Raw genomic sequence first — 21758 nt, 5'->3', positions numbered from 1 at the left:
AAACATCTTATTTCAAAGTGTCTTGAGCATATTCGGGCGTTTTGAGTTGGATGCCAGTTTAATCTACCCGTACATTCAGTCCATTTATTATTTGAATACGGCTCATTCGGAAAACTAAAAAAAGTGGAAAAGTTATTCAAGTGCTGGTAGACCTATATCCAACGAGCTATAATCCAACTATTTACAAAAGACACGAAGAGTGGCAACTACCTGATGTAGGTAACATGATTCGCAATTTGGTCGGTTAGTCACCTCTTATAAGGATAGTCTTAAAATATGGGTTTGACTTGTGTTTCACAGATCTATCAGTAAGCGGTGAAAACTTGTTTGCCACCAAGGGCTCGGTGGCATACAAATAAAACCCGATACGCAAATAGAGACAGAAAAACTGATCGATTTTGATTTGAAGATTTTGCTCGCACTTAAGTATTTCACGTTAATGCCTTCTCTCTTTAATTATATTATTTTGGAAGCTCATCTAGTTCTATACTCTATAAACGCGCGCTTTCTATATTATTTACTTTTTCTAGAATATTAAGTCGTTACCAGGCCATAAAATTTAAAAAAAAAAAAAATAGAATATTAAGGGACTGACGGGTCTTGGCGGGAAATTGAAAAAGCGCGGTACTATTTTTTTCTAAAATAATACTTTAATTAAAATAAAGATTATTTCTTTGTAAATAACAGTATTAATAGACAAATTAAATATAAACATAGTGTATAAATAATAAAAATGGAAGGAAACGAGGGGGGCGGGCTTGACCCGCCCAACTCAAAAAAGAGACCACGACGGCGGCTCGAAGATCCCCAAAATGTTTCTGATGCTGGCGGCGGAGGCGGTGAGAAAGACTCGTATATCCCATATCTCAAGCCAAATTATAAAAGACTATATCCAGAAAATTCTGCTAATATGGAATTTAAGGTTTTTATTGAAAACAAAAATATTCAGGATAGGCTGGGAAATAAAAGCCCAATATATTTAAACCACATATTCTCCGAAATTAAAGGCATGGTGGCAATAAGGCGAATTAGCGCAAATAAAATTGTTGTCATATTTAAACAACATAATACAGCTAATAACTTGATACACAATATACATTTTCTTGAGAAACATGATATGAAAGCATACATTCCAGCAGCTCAAATTGAAAAAACTGGTATTATCAGATTTGTGCCTGCAAGTATATCAAATAAAGAACTATTTACGAAATTAACTTCTACAAATGAAATAATTGGAGTTAGGAGATTTATGAAAAAAATTGGCAATGAATTAGTCGGAACACAAACTGTTAGTATCACATTTTTGGCAAACTCTTTACCTGAGAGTGTCCAATATGATTTATTTTTTTACAGAGTGTTTGAATATATACCTCCTCTCCAACAATGTTTCAAATGTATGAAATTTAATAATTATGCTAAAATTTGTAATGGCAAACAGCGTTGCTCTATTTGTTCAGGTGAACATTCTTATAAAGACTGCAATAAACAAAATGAGATTTGCTGTGTAAATTGCAGTGGACCTCATTTAGCAATATCCAAAATGTGTCCAATAAAAATGAATAAAATCCTAGAAAAGAAAAATAAAATAACATATGCAAGCATTGCCAGCACAAAAGATAACAATGAGTTCCCTCCTCTTCCACCACGCTCCAACCCTGTAAATAAAAAAGTGATTAGTGTAAATAATGCACCCAAACATGTAAATAAATCTGTAAATATTAAGCCTGTCTCACAGGCTGTAAGTATTAATGATATAAAATCACAAATAATTGCAAACAGTGATGTACTTATGGCCCTGGTACAAACACTGGTTCAAATAGGTAATAAGAATGATAATGAGCCTATAACTACAACATTTATTAAAGATAATATACTTATTAAAAATTTGTCAATATAATGGATACACAACCATATACAACATCATCTCTACGTATTGCGCAATTTAATGTTCAAGGTGCAAATCATAAAAAACATCTTCTTACAAAATTCTTAAATGAAAATAATATTGATATTTGTTTACTAAATGAGACATGGTTAAAAGACCATCAATCTTTTTATATTTCTACAATAAAAATTCAAAAAATCCTCGTAGTGGTGTAGGAATATTAATTAAACCATATTTGAAACACAATGTTATAAATACTACTTTTTATGAAGATATTCAAACTATAGCCATAAGTATATACACAGAAAATACTACACTGTCTATTCTTTGTGTGTACTGTCCTCCGTCACGTAGGAGTATAAGAATGAATAGAATGCACAATATTATAAGAGAATTACCGAAGCCACTTTTTGTAAGTGGTGATTTCAATGCACATCATATTGCTTTTGGATGTCTACGAAAAGTCGAGGGAATAACTTATATAATATAATTGATGAATGTGATTTATGTATTTTGAATAATGGTAGTAAAGCTACCATTATTCAAAATACATAAATAAAAAAATAAATTATCCTACACGCAACCCCTCAGCAATAGATGTAAGCTTTGTTAGTCCATGTGTGGCTCCTCTTTGTGAATGGTCAGTACATGATGATGCTATGGGTAGTTATCATTATCCAACCATAACAAACATTACAATATGCATTGAAAGATACACAATTAATAAACATGTTGACAGATTTTTATATGATAAAACAGATTGGACAAAGTATAGTGAATTGTCTGGTTTGGTCTTCCATGACATGATGGTTAGCGAAGAGAGTCCAATAAAATCTTATGATGAGTTTTGTAACCGGCTCAATAAACTCAAACTCATGGCAGTTCCTAGATTCACTAGGACTAACTTTAGGAGTAGACCACCAGCCCCTTGGTGGAACAGTATATGTGAACAAGCCATAATACAATCTTACAAAGCCTTGAAATTGTATAGAAATGATTCAACAGAATACAATTACATCAACTATAAAAGATTAGATGCTTTAAAAAAACGCACTATAAAGGAGCAAAAAAGAATCAGTTGGAATGGTTTTTGCAATAGTTTCAATAGAACTACACCCATCAGTAAAATTTGGAATCTCATTAAAAAGTTTAAGGGTATCAGAATTGGTAATAAATCATATAGGGATGAATTTGTAGAGCCACTTTTAGATAAGTTATCAGATAGTAACAATTTACTTGACCCAAATTCATTAGACAATTATTTTAATATTAACAATGAAAATCCTCAATCTAAATTTTTATTGGATTCTTTTTCATGGTCTGAACTTTTAATGAGTATACAATCTAGAAGAAATACTAGTCCTGGTTTAGATGATTTTCCATATTTATTAATAAAACATCTATCTGAATCTGTACAAAAGCTATTTTTGAATGTTCTTAATAATCTATGGCATAAAAAACTCATACCAAGTTCATGGCAAACTCAATGTGTAATACCTATATTAGAACCAGATAAGTCACCTGAACAGATCAGTTCTTATCGTCCAATCTCGTTATCATCATGTATTGGAAAAATATGGTGAAATCTCGACTTGACTGGTATGCAGAATCCAATAATGTCATTCCACACATTCAATATGGATTTCGCAGAGGAAGAAGTTGTGTTGATAGCTTCATTTCTCTCATATCGGATCTAAAAAATGCAAGAAAAAAAAAATTACACACAGTTTGTGTATTTCTAGATGTGCAAGGTGCATTTGACAGTGTGGATCCTGGCATACTGGTGAAGGTACTCAGTAATTCTGGTATACCTGGACAATTATGTAAATGGATTTATGATTTCCTTAATAACAGAATACTATATGTTAGGCATAACAATATCTTATATGGACCTAGAACTTCATCAAAAGGTACTATACAAGGTGCCACATTATCACCCTTGTTGTATAATTTGTATACTTGTGAGATATGTAAATATGTTAATATTAAAAATGTAAATATACTTCAATTTGCAGATGATTTAGTGTTGTATAGTTCAGATGTAAATTTAACAGTAGCCATTCAAAATGTTAACACTCCCTTAAGGCAGTTAAATAATTATTATCAACACACATTAAAATTGAAAATAAATGCTGGCAAAAGTAATTTAATGCTATTTGGAAAGGACACACCAATAGTGGATGTTGTCTATAATGGTGATGTCATTCAAAGAGTTTTCACACACAAATTTTTAGGTATTATCATTGACCAGAAATTGTCATTTGAAGAACATATTAAATATGTATCTAGAAATGCATTAAATGGTGTTAACATTTTAAGATGTCTAGCAGGTGTTACATGGGGTGCAGATCCCAAAATACTTTCATTATTATATAAATCTATTGTAAGAAGTCATTTTGATTACAGTTCTTTAGCTTATTTAAATAGCACTCATGTACATAAATTGGATATATTGCAGAACAGAGCTTTGAGGATCATATCAGGAGCAATGTGTTCGACTCCCATAAGGGCCATGGAAGTCGAAACAAATATGCCATTGATATTGAGACGACTTATGCTTGCAGAAAGATACTGTCTGAAACTATTATCATCAAATAATATCCAAATTATAAATAGGATAATACCTCACCCAATCAATATAGATGGTCCACTCACTTCACCAAATGATCTCCTGAGAGGTACATCTTCAACTCTGTGCCAGATCTTCTTAGAAATACAATCTCATTATTCGAACATCAAAAAACTTTCACACTGGTCGTGTTACACTCATTCATACAGTTGTATCACTCATCCTATTACGATTTTATCAAATTCAATCGAAAATAATTCAGATTTACTAGCTATTATAGAAGAAAATAATAAGTATTATACAATCTACACTGATAGCAGTAAAGGTAATGATTTTGTGAGAAGTGCGGTAAATGATTCCCAAAAAGATGTTGCTCAAAACTTTGCTCTCGATAAAAAGTGCTCCATATTTACAGCAGAGGCATATGCAGTTTTTGCCGCTTTAAAATCTGTAATTTCTATAAATAATTGTAAATATTTTCTAATTTGAGTCTTAAGCATTCTTATGTTAATAATTTTAAAACTAATTATATTATTTATTTAATTAAAGATACTGTCTTGCGGTTGCATAAAAAAGATATAACTGTTGCCTTTATGTGGGTACCCTCACATAAAGGTATTACTGGTAACGAAAAAGCAGACAAAGCTGCATATGAAGGGATTAACACTCTTAATGTCAGAAATGTGGTACAGGTATGACTGATTATTATTATTATATCAATAACTCGATAAAAAATTTATGGACAACATTATGGGAAGAAGATCAAAAATTGAAAGGAAAATGGTATGGTAGTATACAGGAAAATTTACATATAAGACGCTGGTATGATGAGTTGAATACTAGCTGTATCGTGAGTCGTGAGTTCGTTACCACAATCAACAGATTGCGCTTTGGGCATAACACTGCACCCGCGCACCTCGCTAAACTTAATATTATAACTAACAATATTTGCTCTTTCTGTAATAATAACGAGAACGCAGATATCAACCATAACTTTTTAAAATGCCAAAACCAAATATTCATTTTTAATAGACTAATATTGGCAAGTGAAATAATGGAAATTAGTGATCCCTCCCGCCGCCAGTTGTGTGATTTGCTCAAAAACAAAAAGTGTTATAGTGCATTATATAAATACATCAAAAATACCGTGGGGAAGATTTAAGAAAACAAGTGAAACGATAGAATAACATGTGAATTAGTGACCGTAAATAAGACTTGGCTTAAAGGTCTCGTTATCAGGCCATAAAATTATTAAAAAATAAAATAAGGGACAACATCTGACAATTGACGGACATTTGACAACTGACGTTGTCAAATGTCATATTTAATGGCAACCTTGAAGTGTGTGATGCGTTTGGTGTCCAAATATTTTTGTTTTTATTTATTACATTTTCTTTAAAAACATGCATAACATATAAAAATTATAACACAAAGATTTTGTTATTCAACAATATAAAATGACACTGTAAGTGAGATCGAAAATTGTCATGTTTTCGGTGAACTGCTTCCCATAGTCCGTGGTATTAGTCATGTCAGATTGCGCGCTGGTGTCCAGTGTAAACGAGCACGATGCCAGTATGGATGTGGGGAACGATAAATCTCTCTTTGAGCCTACTGTTGAGATGATGGTAAATGATTTTGATGACGAAAGGACCTTAGACGAAGAAGAGGCCTTGGCTGCTGGGGAGCACCAGGACCCTAAAGCGGAACTTAACAATTTGCAAAAAGAAGGGGATATGCCCCTTGAAGAATTATTAGCATTGTATGGTTACAATAGAAACATGGACAAACCTGTTCCAGAACAACCACCAGAAGCAGTTCCAGAAGAGACTGAAAAATCTGAGTCTGCGTTACAGCAGCTTTATACTGAAACAAATAATCCAGAAGCAACTAGGTGTTTGCGATCTGGTTCTAGGCCACCATCTGAAGAGGAAGATGATTATGATTACAGTCCAGATGAAGATGATTGGAAAAAAACTATAATGGTTGGTAGTGACTACCAAGCTGGTATACCAGAAGGATTATGTAGCTATGATGATGCTTTGCCATATGAAAATGAGGATAAATTGTTATGGAACCCTAATATATTAGATGAAAAAGTGATTGAGGACTATATGAAAAAAATATGTGCATTGAATTCAACTACTGGTATTGATGCTGTACCTTGTGGTAAGCAGTTACGTGATGATGAAGAAGCTTTATTTCTCCTTCAGCAGTGTGGGCACAATGTAGATGAAGCTTTAAGGAGACGACGCATAACCTCTCAGACTCCAGCTCATGCAAATGTTTGGTCAGAAGAAGAATGTCGAAACTTTGAAAGTGGTATTAAAATACATGGTAAGGATTTTCATTCAATAAGACAGCAAAAGGTTAAGACACGGTCTGTGGGAGAACTAGTACAATTTTATTATATCTGGAAGAAGACAGAAAGACATGACATCTTTGCCAATAAAACTCGATTGGAAAAGAAAAAATACAATTTGCATCCGGGCCACACAGATTATATGGATAGGTTTTTGGAAGAGCAAGAGGCAACAGGAAGTGTGGTTCGTCCTGTGTCACCCTCTATGATGGTATATGTACCATCTCCTGCTACACAACCGGATCCGTTAGCACTGGGAGAAAAAGAAGTATTCTCTCAATTAGCGCATACATCACCGCCTCGAACCTTATCAACAGAGGAACCAGAAATGGAAAATGTTTCCTAATACACAATTGGTTGTCATTTTTTTGTAAAATGCTGATGCCTTCTACAAGAGAATGTACTAAAATATACATTTAGGTATTTAATATATAATAAGTAAAACGAAACATTTATAGGGTTAAAATAATATTGAATTAAGGTAAAGTTTTTTAAATGGTTTTACTGATATTGCTTTTAGTTCTATACTATTTGTTGATTATAAAATTAAGCATATAAGATATTGAAACTGTGGAAAATGTAATATCAGAAAAATAATTCTTTAAATGTAGATAAGATGGTTGAAGAGTGAACAAAGTTCAGTAAGCAATTTATAAATTTGGATTTACAGAATCTTCATTTAACCATAGTAGTTATTTTACCTCAATGTTTTTCTACATAAAGATGTTAATCTATAATGTGCTCTACAACTACTGGTACTTAATGAATGTAATTTTTTTAAAATAAAATATCATTATTCTGTTCCATTGTACTTTACCTCCGCTGTATAGTTCGCTGAAACAGATAGATTCAATTATTATACTTCCAAGCCCATACCACCAATAAATATTTACCCTGGAATTCATTACTTTTATCCTTATATTTACAGGGAATGTGAAGGTACTGACTGGCCTTAGATCATGTTGGAAAGCACTAATTGTACATTTTGCTAATAGTAATATTTCCTCACCTACTATCAAACATGTTTTGTTAACTAGAAATATAATTAAAAAAAGATATAACCTGCCTTAAATTTGTAACAATGTGTACATAGAAATAATGTTAAAACCAAACTAGGTGAGGAAAATTTTAAATATAATATTAGGTCTACTAATAATAAAATGGTGTAATAAATTGTATACTGTAAATTAAATTCTCTGGAATAAACTGTGCAATTGACTACCACATTTGTTACCAGAAATGTCAAAACATTGTTTAGTTATATTCATACTATTTAAAAACAAAAAATAACATAAGCTCCATCACTCAGGATAGGCTTAATAAGATAAAATCATTGTTTATATTCTAAGGCAGTCAATTGCAACAGTGTTAGTATTATATATATTATTTGTAAGTTATGTTTTAAATATTTTTTTAATTACAAAAAAATGAACATTTACAAAAGACATAATAATATTCATAAACATGTGTCATATTTTGTCCCCATGCTAACCAGGGGGTTATTTATATAAGATTCATAAATAAGTTGATACATGATACACTTTAATTTATATGTGCATTTTACATATAATGTACAATTTGTAACAATAACTGCAAAGTTTATATGTTGAAATAAAATAAGCCTAATGGCTGTTAAATTTGTATTATACTGTCCTATGCTTATTATTTATACAAATGCCCCTATTAATACAAATCTTTATAGGTTTACAAAACTAAAGTGCTAGTCTTTAGTTTTCTTGTACCATTTAGTTGTTATTTATAAGGTCAAATTGTGTAATTTATAGCATACCTTTACAGCATTTCCCACCACTATGCAGCGTAAAAATGTATATACTATATACAGGGATTTATTGTAAAACATTAAACCCATTATATTTAATAAAATTGACTGCTTTATTGTACAATAACCCATAGCAATTGTTGCAACCCTACAAAGTAAATTTTATTTGGATTGTCATATTTTATTGAGACTAATTCTGGCTTTAATTAATTTCATACCATTACATAATCCAATCTAGAGATTCTCGTACATAATACATTAAATGAAATGAAAAAACTAAGCCGTTTTTTTGGATATACCCAATTAACTATTCATACTCTTAATATGAATGACCCAAAAAAAGATAAATCTTGTATACATCCATAGGTATCCAAATCGTGACTTATTTAAATCTGTTAAGAGTATTAAGCGTACAACACAGTTAAGTTGTTAACTTGCTTTGTTGAAGTGATTTCAATAGAACAGATTATGTATATATAACTGTGATGTTACTCGTGTTAGATTTAATTGTTTTTTTAGCAAGTACGATCTAAAGGTAATTTGAATAATTTCACGCTTCAAACTAAATTATATTGAAGGAAAATATCGGCTACCAAATATATGATTATACTCTGTTTAGAACTTCTTTTTCCTCACCAGTGTCCAATGCTAATTGCCAGGTGCCACTGTCCAGTGTCAACAATCAAGTGATTTTTTTGTATGAAAGGTTTTCAATTTCAATACAAACCATAGATGTATTAGAGATTGTGTTAAACTTTTCAGTTTTTCCAAAAAATATTATGCTGTTCATCTCTTAAATATGAATTCATTTGTATTTTAATTAATATTTTGTAATTAAACTATTTTAATCACAATAAAGTAGTAGTTAAAATCTATTTCGAGGTAGTCAATTTCTATCTATTCATCAGGCCAATAAAAATATGATCGTAACAACAGACATGACGGCGAAAGAAATGATGAACGATTTTAAAGAGACCTATGCTAAAGTGAGAAAGTTACTTGATGATGATGCACCTAATGATCCAACTAATGAACCATATTTGTCAAAGTATAAAGCAAAAGATATCTTGAATAAAATGCGAGAAGCTCTTATGATCACAAAAGGCTCTGAAAGAAATTGGGATAATGTAAAAATTGATGCTATGCTTGGCGTTGTCCTTCTTAACATAGGCATTATCGACATGGAAACTGATGACGCCTCAGCAAGTGAAAAAGTATTGACTGAAGCAGAAACTCTTCTCCTACCACATTCATCAAAGCCAGAAGTAGTATCCACTTTAATCAACATTGAAAATCACCTTGGCTTACTGTGGTCAAATCGGGATGAGCCAGAAAAAGGCAAATCCTTTCTTCTTAAAGCAAAAGAGTTTTATGAATCATTTAAATGTACAATGCAAATGCCTATATCTATAGAAAATATAATACATGACAGAATTACAAGTGATATTATGTTACTGGAAAAACCTTACACTCTCACTCTTTATTACTTAGCTCAAGTTTACGGTTCTTTAAAAGAGAATTTAAAATCTGCTATTTATTGCCATGTAACATTACGTAGGCAATTGCAATATAATGATTATGATCCAATTGATTGGTCCTTAAACTCTGCTACTTTATCACAGTTTTTTGCTGAGAGAAATGGTTTCTTTCAATCACGACATCACCTTGCTGCCGCATCAACTATATTGGACCAGTATGAGGCTAGGCTGCTTGCAGATGAAACCAATGATGAGGTATTGATGGCTAAAAAAGAACAGTTTAATCACAGATCAGCTGATGTGGCAAGATGTTGGGCAAAATATTGTATTATATTGATGACTGCCTCAAAAAATAGACTTATGAGTGACCCTGACAATTTAGATGAGGCAATTACAGGTAAAAAGATATCCTTCGCTTTAATTGGTTTGCTTCTTTTTAATAAAAAACTTTTAACTTGTATTGTAAAAAATAACATGATGTATGCCACACTATCCACATGAGAGATGGGGCAACTAGGGTTGGAAATTTGTTAACTACACTTAAATCACCAAATACACAGTAAATGGATAACTTAAATATTCACATTAGAATTTATGACTTGTTTTGTTTGATAGGCCATGTTGTCACCAGCACTCACAGAGTAAAACTGTTTCTTTACACATTTACTTTTTATTTACCTTGCAGATTTAACTAATCTTCAATTAGAGGACAATGAAAACATTTGTGGTGGAGATATAAAGAACCTAGTTTTTCCTGATCTGGATGTTTCGAAACATGAAAAAAAAATTGGCCATAAGTTTCTTCTCACTTACCAAGATGCTAGGGAAGTTTTTCTCAATTGTCAGACATGGCTAAATAAGGCAAAAGAGTATTATACACCCGATACTCTAGCCTCTGATTATATCCAATTGGTTCAAGATAACTCTGAAGCATACTCATTTCTAGCATTTTTTGAAGAAGATGATGGAAGAAGGGCTAAAATGCAGAAGCGAAGAATAGATATCATAGAAGATTTGCTGAAAGAAATAAACCCTACATATTATCTACATTATTGTCAACAGCTGTGGCATGAACTTGGTGTAATATATTCTGAAATTTTGGACATTAAACTTGATTCAGTAAAAAAAAATGAGGGCAAACCAACACCTCACCTTTTGAAAAAAATCAATATGCTTTGTGAAAAAAGCATTGAAAACTATGAAAGATTTATTGAATCTTTTAAAGATAAAAATGGAATTTTACCTTTGAGAATGGAAGAAGAATTTGTTAGACCACTTGTTTGTGCATATGCATTTATTGGAAGAAATAGTATGAAACGCATTGCGTTAGACAAACAGACCCAACTAAGTCACGTGAAAAAGAGCTATGAATCATACCAAGCAGTTGTGGATATTTGTTCAAATGATAAAAACTCAGCAAAAATGATGTCTGTAGAATACAGTTTATGCCAAGAAATGGTTAAGATATTACCAATTAAAATTAAGAAGCTTGAAGCTGAAATGGTTACACTAAAATAATCTTAATTTGCTCCCTTCCCTTCATCAACCGTGCATTAGAAATCAAACATGTCCTCTGTCAAGGGCAGTACTTTACATACACATAGTCATTATGGTTTAATTGTATGCTTGCTCTTGCATTTCTAATAATGATATACATGAAATTGAGTGAAACCATTAATTTTTCTTATTATGTTATTAGATGAGGTTTTTACACAAACTTTATACAATTAATCTATACATAAAACAGCATTGTTTGGCTAAAATGAAGATTATTATATCTTATATATAATTAAATATTATTGTATTTATTCGGATTTGTAGAACAAAATTGTCTTCAAACATAATCAGGCTGTCGCGAAGTAAGTCATAATAAAATTTATGTTGTGCTTTTAACTTTATAGCATCTATAATAATTTGTGATTAAAAATTGTTGCTAAATGCTGTTTTTATTCACTGACCAGATCTTAAAAAATACAATCATTTTAGTTTAATTCGCAGATTACCTAGGCCTGTATAAATATTTGTACATATTAAAATGTGTGACAAGGTTAGTTTCGGCAAAAAAGGGTATGAATTATTCTTGGCATTACGAAACACATTCAATTAGATTTTAATTGATACGAATATATGTGTGACAAATTCAATTTGTGGTTCTCATTATGGTAAATTATATTGTATTTGATAATATTATGAATATAGTTGTTTTAGTAATAGAAAGACAATTTATATTTCTAAAAATACTAAAATCTGTATTAATGAATTTTCTTCTTTGTTTTACTTCTTGCAATGATTAATAAATATTTTAAAATATAAACAGATGTAACAATGACAGTTATAACAACCATTATTACAAAGGCGGTGACATCTAGGAGCGCGTATTGGTAGAACGGGAGATATTTCGCTTGTGAATAAAGTTGTGACTGGTTGCCCCATCTTATTATCCTCTCTGTCCAGTACACAGCTGTGTCTAATGGGGGTCTTTCTTTGTCATGCCACATTGACGATAGAAGACGAGCTCTCTCTTGCATACTAAAATTAAAAATAAATATCATAAGTAAATACTTTTACTGCATAGTGCATACTGCTAATAGGTAGAAAGAAAAAGAACTTGCTTTTTAATCTGTGTTTTTCGAATAGTAAGCAGGTAAGTTGGTGACACACTAAAACTAAACACGAATTCTCTTCATAATCTTTGTGATTTGTGTAGTTTTACATTGGAAAATTTTAGAAGTTTGCTACTATGCACGCGATTGTATGTGTAAAGGCCAAACAACTGTAAAGACTACGAGATATTTTTTTACAAATTTATGAAGTTGAAGGTTGCGATATGGAACTCGCAGGAAATAATTTAAGGTACGAACACGTAAGTTTCTTAATTACTGCTTCTTATTATGGTCCGAATATATAAAAATAAACCACGGAAGGAATCAAAAACAGCAAAAGCCCAGTCCAATGCCTGAACTTTAAAAGTAATTGACCCTGAATGACTTGAATATATAAAATAGATCTTAATCTAGGTCAAGCTTTTAAAAAATCTATAATATCAGATAAGATTAGTAAATAGGTACTGGTGCCACAAATCACATGGTGTACATTTTCTGGAATAAAAGGAAAATTTCCATAACTTCAAAAATACATGACTTAATTTTTCTGATAACTGGTGTGGCATTACCTATGAGAAAATTTCGACTTGACGTCGACTTCTGGGACACCCTGTATATGCTCATCTCTACTTACGTTTTTCTATTGTGGTGATACAGAGTATAAGGTAAAAGTACTCAAACAAAATAATGTGTAAAAGGTCTTTTGAACATAAGTAAAGCCAATCGTGAAGTTCAGAAAATCATAAAAGTGCAGTTTTGATACGCCGCATTTACGATTAACTATTATACTGATAGGTGTAGCCAGGTCAGGTTTGAAGCAAATAGCATTGATTAGAATGTAAAAATTTAAACCTCTACTGACCTCGTACTTGAAACAGTTTTCAAGGCTTTGTCTAAGTCTTCCTCCTTTAAATTTGCCAGAGGTAAAATTTCGGCTATCCCTCTATCTTTCAGAGCAGCTGCGTTTAGCTTTTGGTCGGCAAATACTGGTATTATTATCATAGGCTTGCCAGCTGATAGTGCTTCCAGTGATCCTAGCATACCACCGTGGCCAATAAAAGCTTTTATTTTAGGGTGTTCTAAAAATTTACATTCTTTAATCGGCATATGAAATTAGTTACAGATGCATATTCAAAGCGTTTATAGGTAATAGTGCGTTCAATTCCCGAAAAGAAGAACAGAATTGAACATTAGGTCTGATCACAAATTTGTATGCTAAAATATGATCAGTGAAACAAATGAAGAAGGTATGAAATCATATACCGATGTTTGAAGTGTAATTACTGTTTCATCTATTTCTTCTAGAAATTGATGAAAATTGCTATAAAATATTTGAGGCGTTAATTTTTAATTGTATCGTAAATTATTTTCCAATAATTGTATAATTTTAATGATACAAGAACAAATATTGAAAAATGTTTACTCAATAATTCTTTTTGTGGCAGCCATTTCACTCGCAAAATGTTATGAGCTATCAACGTTCCCTCTTCTGCACTGTCGGCATACTTCCATATAACTCGCTCTTTAAGTTTTGAAAACGCTCTTATAAAAATATCCTGCTTCTCTTTCGAAATTGATGTGGAACTTAATTGCGATCCTAAGCTGAACAGTATAACACCATTTTCTGAAGCAGCAACAAATTTCTCGATATGCTAAAAATAGATGGCAATAATAAAATTACATGTAAAACTTGTAATAATTATAGTGTAACCTTAATGAGTACACAATACGAGAAAGTGATTTTTATTTGACTTTACTTATACTTTAAAGTTATACACCTTCTTTTTGAACAATGAATGAATCTCTGGCTGGTTAATGTAAAAGAACATCGAATATTATTCTAATTTTCCGTAGTCCAACGCACATTGTGTACTAATATTAAAAACATTTATATTGACATATGAATTTACGATAAGGTAAACTTGAATACGAAGTTGGTCCAACTTGTAATTATATTAAAAATAAAAAGAATTTATTTTTATTTCAGTACTTACACTAGGTATATTTTTATCCTTTGGATCGATATGAATGCCTCCTATTTCGACAATACCAGGAACTAGCGGATAAACACCGTTTCCAACAAAGAATGAGTTGACAAATAATAATGACATTTTACTAACTTCCGCGTCAAGATCGTTAATTTTTTTGCCAAAATGGCCTTCAATTACCGCCCTTTCTTTCACCCGTGTGGCACGATATTTGTCTGTAAATAACAGTAGGGCGAGGGAATTTTCCAATCGTTCGAAAAATGACATTTTATGAGTAAACGAAGAAGTAACCACTGGTATAAACGACGGATTTATTTCAGCGCCCATTATTGCAGCATCACCCGGCATAAGCGAACAAGACGATATCCCAATAACAGGTGCTTTTATATTATAAATATTTAATAAACCATGCACACATGCACTGTCAAATCGCTCTACGATTACGGCATCATACTCTTGCTTTAAAACTTTATTCAAGGGTAAAAATCTCGTTAGTTTTTCGCAAATTGTCACTGCTAACGTGCCCAAGCCGTCGTGTTGGTTGTATTGATCAAGAACACTTCCTAGAACCGGTATCCTCATAAGGAAGCTCGGGTATTCGTAAATTTCAGCCCCAAACGACTCCAGTCTTAATTCAGCGAGGCTTTGTAGGTTTATTTCTGTGTAATTTTTCGGAGGATTTTCTAGTGGAAAAAACGTTGCCACAGTGACCTCATGTCCTCGTTCTGCAAGTTTTCTCAGTAAAGGGTCGAATACCATCTGGTGACTTTTTCCCGGGTGTGGAAACAAGCCCAAAATACGCGCAGTATGAACATTATTTGTAAATTGCAGGATTATGAAACACAATATGTACAAACGCATGTTGCACCTATCCGGTTCAATTAGATACTGACCTGCTCAATCGATCACAATATATAAAAATATAAGCTGGTCTTGAGGTTATTTTTATACGCGCAGTGCGAATGTCATTCACGCATAGCATTATTTTAATAATAAAAGAATAAACTATGAAAATTTTATACAAAATAAAATTGTATTATTCCATTCAAATATTATTCACTCGGTTGTTACATATTGGGGAAAACTTGGGAAAAACTTTCTTCGCATTTTTTAAGAAAATTCACAACATTTTTTAATAAAGTTTATTTACATTACTTACTGTAGATCATTTTGTTCGATAACTTTTTGCCATCTTGTAGGTAGAGACATGATCCCATTGCTATATAAATTTTGGGGTTTCTGATCAAAATACCGCGACAATTGTTTTTAGCAGTCGTCTCGTGATGTTAACCTGACACTGCCTAAATCATTCTGAAGAGACCGAAACAGGTGGAAATCTGAAGGTGCAAGATCAGGAATATACGGCGGATGCATTAACACCTTCCAGCCAAGATTTCTTAATTTTTATGAGTGACTAAAGATGCGTGAGGTCTAGCGTTATGATGAAAAACCAGATTCTTTCTGTAGATTAATTCCGGCCGCTTTCTCTCAACTTATTGCTTTAATCTGATCAGTTATTCGCAGTAGAGTTCAGAATCGATGGTCCTGCCTGGTGGTGACAGCTCATAATAAATAATGTTCCAATCCCACCACACACACAGCATCAACTTGTTGCGAGTAAACCCCGTTTTCGCCACAGTCTGTAAAGCCTAACCGACCTTTGACCACGACCTTTTTCGCACGTTCTTATCGTACGTGATCCACTTTTCATCACGTTATCAGCTTCTTCAAAAATGGTTCGGTTTCATTAGGTCGTAATAAAGAATCACAAATGAGTACACGGTTCATTGTGTTTCTTTCAGCGAGCTCGTGAGGAACCCAAATATCGAGCTTTTTTGTGTACCCAGTTTTTTTCAAGTGCGTTAGAACTGTTTTGTTGTCAATTCCCAGTTCTTCAGCAACATCATACTGATATGCCGATCTTGCTCCACATTTTCAAATATGGCATCCATTTTATCCGTAATAGGAAGACTAGAGCGACGTGCATCTTTGACATCAAAATTTCTGGATTGAAAACGCACTAGGTCCATAAATGTTGCAATTTTTTGCGGCTTGCGTTGCAATTTTTCCTTTTTTGTAGTAAAATTTTAAAATGTATCGAATTTTTTCATTAGATTCATTCATCTTGACAGTACGAACGTTGAATACAGTCAACTGGAACGATTTGGGGAGCCCACCCAGAGATTAGAACGGTACTTTATGTGGGGCCGAATTGCGCTTTATAATGTGGTGGCCCGGAATGAAATATTATCTCGCCTTGCTGAGCTCACCAAGCCTCTAAGAGCATTTAATTGCAAATAACCGCGAAAGTTAACGTCCCTATAACTATAACATAGGGGTACGCAGGGGTAGGCACATATACCTAATAGGTACTTATTAGGTAGGGTCTAATAATTATAAATATTTTTTATGGAAAAATAAAAAAATATCAATTATTATTAATAAGCTGGAAAGTGATTTTGATAATGAACCAAAATAACAACAATTTAGTTTTGGCCAGCTTTTTGGGTATAATAACCCTATGTGCGTCGTTCGATATGTCAACGCAAGCATACGGTATTGGCCCAGGCAATCTAGTAGGAAAAAATGTAGGTTAACCATGCTTTCTTTTTCTCGCCTACGTCATCCATCCATGCATTCCTTCCACCGCTTACCCTTTTCCTTTTAGAAACTCCACATAACTTGGTAGCCATTAAGTATATAATACTATAGTATATCCTAATGTCGCCCGAACTTTTTCAACCTTCGTCAGTTACCCTTTTATTAAAAGCTTGATCTACGTTATATGCATATTCCTCTTGCAAATCGCTATCTTGCAGTGATTCCACTTTTATTTTTTCAAGTCTATTTGGGAAAAATCGAAATAGGCTTTTCCCAGGTAACATGTGAATATTCAAACGACCAAACATTATTTACACGTAATAATACGTCATTACGATTTTTATAATTTATTTTCCCCAAACCCATTAAATGTAGCTTGTCTCGTCGACGTCGTTTTCGAAGCTATTCGCACGTTCCATGGTTAGGGAAATATAAAATGTTTACCCCAGCAAAGCTCCGAATATTAGGATAAGGTAAAGAGGGCACGTTCACGACTACGCATTCCTCGGCACGGCCACACTTTAAGGCCCTATCCCAGCACGAATTGCTGTGTCAGTGTCTCGGGATGGATTGCGGTACGCAATGGAGAGCTGGAGCGCAGAGGCGCGCCAGCCCGTAGTAACAATTACTTATGTAAAACATTAATTAATAATTTTATAATTGGCTTGTGATAAAATATATCGTGTAAATTTCAAAATCATGTTCTGTATACATTTTCGTCATAAAATGAATTCAAAGTATCAAAAATTGGCTATGTTTGGATTTTTTTTTCTATCATTTCTTGTTATTTCAATCGTGTATCGATCTTTCAAAATGGATACATAAACTACTCAACTCGTGTGTCCACCCACAGCAGCTGCCTCAAAAATGTCACAATAAACTTGTAAGTCTAATTAGACTTCAATCTCTATCCTTCTATCTAATATAAATATTGATGGATATATAATTTTAGCCAGTTTAATTTTTCATAACAATATAAAATTATAATCATTTATGTACTTATTATATACCTAATTTATCTGATCCTTTTCCAAATTCCGATCCAATTTCCAAACCAATAAAATAAATCTAATAACATACTTCCTAACTTTTTGCATGGCCGACGCACAAACCGTGCAGGCCAAGAAAGGAAAAAAAAGTCTAATTAGAAATAGTTTATGTCACATTTTCGAAATCAACAATTATGGTTTAAAAAACTTTTTACTCGTATGTTTAAAAAGGCAATCACTAACTTACGTATCAGCCCGAGATTTGTAGATGTATTCTGCAATGGATTTTACTCGCTTTCGCTCTCCTGCGACTAACGGTGAGCGTTTTGCAATAAGCGCCTTATCGTCATTTCCATTGCAATATTTAATCTTTCAAATTAGGTAGCTAGTTATTTATATGCAAGAAAACACAAATTAATTCTCAATGTTCTTTTTTGGCAAAACCAAACTGCTCATTATTTACTTTTTTCTTTTGTTACGAATTTGATACGGCTATTTTTAAAAAAGTTAATTATATATTTCGTTGAATAAAATACGGTAAGAAGAAGTAATGTTAATAATAAGGTTAAAAAGGCAGCGACATCTAGGAGCGCGTATTGGTAGAACGGGAGATATTTCGCTTGTGAAAAAAGTGGTGACTGGTTGCCCCATCTTATTACCCTCTCGGTCCAATACACAGCTGTATCTAATGGAAGTTGTTCCCTGTCATGCCACATGGATGATACAAGACGAGCTCTCTCGCGCACCCTGAAATGTGTTTAATTTTGAATATAATACATAATTATAACCTAATTTATGTGTGTGCGTAACCTCGGCTTCGAAGTATAAATACACGAAAAGATATTGTAATTTAGAATTATTTTTTATCAGACAGATTTATTTTTTCTATTCAAATAAAAATCTAAATATTGAGTTGAGTAATTACTAGTCATCAGTGAAAGATCTATTGCCTTTTATGAATCAAATTCCTTACCTAACTAACCTAACCTAACCTAACCTTTGTATGTTAATTTCTACGTGACGGAATTCTTCCATGTGGAATTCAAATCATTTTTAAATCAACATTTTCTTCACATGAATAAATATCTTACCATTCAATGCATCTTTACTTTAATTGACGTACATTGTATGTGAATCTTCATCTTAAGATTATATTATTATTGTAGTAGTATTTAGTGATAATAAGTTAGTTATAATTTAGCAATTTCTTTTATGTTTACCTTAATTGCGAATGTTGTAACACCACCTATTTAAGATAACGTTAACATTTTAACCGGTTATACTTGGGCAACTTGAAACACTTTCGTTAGGAAAGTATCCTATAATATAGTAATCATCACCTACCTACCTTTGACTTAGGACAATTTCGATCGCCCTCACAAAGTTATTCTCCTGTAGGTCACTAATAGGCAATATCACACCAATACCCGCAGCTTCCACTGCCGCAGCATTGCTTCTATGGTCGGCAAATACTGGTATTGCGACTATTGGCTTACCAAACGTAACTGCTTCCATTATACCGAGTAATCCACCATGTCCAGCTAGTGCTAGGACTTTTGGGTGTTCTGAAATTAATAGAAGGTGAAGGAATAGTTGAAAAGTAAAAAAAATATTTTTTGTGACAGTCATTATTTTGTTGATTTTACTCAAAAACAATAGTAGTTAATTTGTGAATATTGTATGGCTTTGTAATTTAAATTTCACTCTATATTTCAAAATCGAGTTTAATGAACTTAAAACAAGTCCTTGAAATATGAATAATATTGTAAATTGTATAATACACTAAACAAAGGTAGACTTAAATTTAAAACTCTCAGTACGAAACCTATTATGTTAATTATAAACAAATTACTTCGTTATCAGATGTTTTAATTAGTTACTTACGCAATAGTTGTGCTTGTGGAATCCATTTCACTCTCAATATATTTTTTCCAATAAATGTCCCTCCCTTTGAGGCTTCCGAATGTTTCCAAATAACTTTTTGTTTCAATTTAGAAAAAGACTTAATTAACTCATTTTCTGTTTTTCTAGATAATGACGAAGAGCAAATGAGCGATCCAAAACTGAATAAAATAACTCCGTGGTTGGATTCATTAAGATATTTTTCAATAAACTAAAATGAAACAATAAAGTTTTGTTATGACAATGCAGAGGGGTGTTCGACACTAGGAATGGTTTAGCACTGCCACTAAAATATTAGTGATAAAATTGTTGACAAAAAAATATATAAATGAAGTAAAAAAAGATGCCTCACCGTAGGTATCGTGTCGTTTTTAGGTTGTATATGAATCCCTCCAACTTCTACAATACCAGGTACTCTGGGATACACACCGTTCAAGACATGATACGAATTAACAAGAATCAACGATTGGTTATTGGCTAACTCTTGAATATCAGCGATTCTAACTCCAAAGCTTTTTTCTATCAAGTTCCGTTCCTTTTTAAGTAACGTTTGATGTACTTTGTCAGTTAAATAATGGACTATCGTGTTTTCAACTCGTTGGAAGAACGACATTTTATGTGAAAATGAAGAGGTCACGACGGGAACATACGCAGGGTTGTCATCTGCGCCCATTCTGCGAGCCTTATTAGGTAAAAGCTGAGGGCTAGACATGCCGACGACTGGGGCTTTGATCCCAAAGGCACCTAGGAGCCCAAGCATACAATCTCCCGCAAAATTTTCGACAATCACGAGATCGTACTGTTTCTTTAACGTCTCGACTACTGGTGGGAAACGTATCATCCTCTGACATATTTCGAAAGCATCATTAGCCAGATCTATATGCTGTTTGTATTGATCCCAAATGTTCCCAACGATTGGTATTTTCTTAATCCAACCAGGTTTTTCATAAGATTCAATCTTAATGATATCTAACTTTGATTGCGTAAGACTCTGAAGGTTAACTTCTTTGTAGTTATTTGAGAGTGCCCGATGCGGAAAAAATGTCATAACAGTGATCTCGTGACCGCGTCCTGCTAGTGCATTCATAACAGGATCGAAAACCATCTGATGGCTTTTACCCGGATGTGGGAATAAGCCGAGTATTCGAGCTGATTGCACTTCATTGAGAAAAATAAACACCCAAAATATGTAAAACAAACGCATGACTGCTCGGAAACTAGTTCAGGTGTCTTCTGATAAGTACGTACAATTATTTACTTTTTAAATTATGCTATTAATATGGTAAGCGTTATATACAGAATGTTTCTGAAATTAAGAATAACGGCATTTTTATTTTTAATTATATATATTTCCTTAATACTATATTCAAACCAAGTAACAAATAAAAGTGTTTATATATATTATTCCTATTATTAAAATTAAAATATTGTATTCTTTAATTTACTTTCTTATTTTTTAGCAATAGATGCTATTAACCATACATAAATCACTTAATTATATTTTTTTACAAATGTATATACACACAAACAACCTGGTATTTAACTTTAAGAATATAATAAATTATTTCTTGTTAATTTGATATATATTATTAGAATTAAAT

General features: G+C 32.6%; 3 protein-coding genes and 1 long non-coding RNA gene across 5 annotated transcripts; 2 read left to right on the top strand and 2 right to left on the bottom strand.

The window, feature by feature from the left end:
* Nucleotides 1-598: 598 nt before the first annotated feature.
* LOC123708867 lies at nt 599-4571 on the bottom strand. Of its 2 annotated transcripts, none has more exons than XR_006753663.1 (2): nt 4541-4571; nt 599-3578 (listed from the first exon to the last, which is right to left on the bottom strand). It is a non-coding gene; the product is annotated as an uncharacterized LOC123708867 (long non-coding RNA). The 2 variants fall into 2 exon arrangements; XR_006753662.1 differs by lacking the exon at nt 4541-4571 and adding an exon at nt 3889-3989.
* A 400-nt stretch (nt 4572-4971) lies between these two features.
* Nucleotides 4972-8468, top strand: LOC123708866 (mesoderm induction early response protein 1-like). Its single transcript, XM_045659805.1, has one exon. The coding sequence runs from the start codon at nt 5984-5986 to the stop codon at nt 7160-7162; it is 1179 nt and encodes a 392-aa protein (XP_045515761.1). The 5' UTR covers nt 4972-5983; the 3' UTR covers nt 7163-8468.
* A 698-nt stretch (nt 8469-9166) lies between these two features.
* LOC123708865 (KIF-binding protein-like) lies at nt 9167-12192 on the top strand. The gene is made up of 2 exons (XM_045659804.1): nt 9167-10471; nt 10760-12192. The coding sequence occupies exons 1-2, from the start codon at nt 9517-9519 to the stop codon at nt 11590-11592; spliced, it is 1788 nt and encodes a 595-aa protein (XP_045515760.1). The 5' UTR covers nt 9167-9516; the 3' UTR covers nt 11593-12192.
* A 134-nt stretch (nt 12193-12326) lies between these two features.
* On the bottom strand, nt 12327-20770 carry LOC123708352 (UDP-glycosyltransferase UGT5-like). The gene is made up of 4 exons (XM_045659028.1): nt 20510-20770; nt 14101-14329; nt 13540-13756; nt 12327-12603 (listed from the first exon to the last, which is right to left on the bottom strand). Exons 1-4 carry the CDS (start codon nt 20768-20770, stop codon nt 12327-12329), a joined length of 984 nt encoding a protein of 327 aa, XP_045514984.1.
* Between the last annotated feature and the right edge of the window lie 988 nt (nt 20771-21758).

Source organism: Pieris brassicae, chromosome 4 (assembly GCF_905147105.1).
Source record: "Pieris brassicae chromosome 4, ilPieBrab1.1, whole genome shotgun sequence".
In the NCBI taxonomy this organism is placed as follows: domain Eukaryota; kingdom Metazoa; phylum Arthropoda; class Insecta; order Lepidoptera; family Pieridae; genus Pieris; species Pieris brassicae.
This window is presented reverse-complemented; position numbering and strand designations above follow the sequence as displayed.

Excerpts from the sequence above, each read along its gene's own strand:
- LOC123708866 (XM_045659805.1), top strand. The coding sequence starts at position 5,984 with ATGTCAGATTGCGCGCTGGTGTCCAGTGTAAACGAGCACGATGCCAGT.
- LOC123708865 (XM_045659804.1), top strand. The coding sequence starts at position 9,517 with ATGATCGTAACAACAGACATGACGGCGAAAGAAATGATGAACGATTTT. Across the intron at positions 10,472-10,759 it reads TTTAGATGAGGCAATTACAG|ATTTAACTAATCTTCAATTA; the intron begins GTAAAAAGATAT and ends TTTACCTTGCAG.
- LOC123708352 (XM_045659028.1), bottom strand. The coding sequence starts at position 20,770 with ATGTCGTTCTTCCAACGAGTTGAAAACACGATAGTCCATTATTTAACT. Across the intron at positions 14,330-20,509 it reads AAAACGACACGATACCTACG|CATATCGAGAAATTTGTTGC; the intron begins GTGAGGCATCTT and ends ATCTATTTTTAG. Across the intron at positions 13,757-14,100 it reads GCCACAAAAAGAATTATTGA|AACACCCTAAAATAAAAGCT; the intron begins GTAAACATTTTT and ends GTAAATTTTTAG.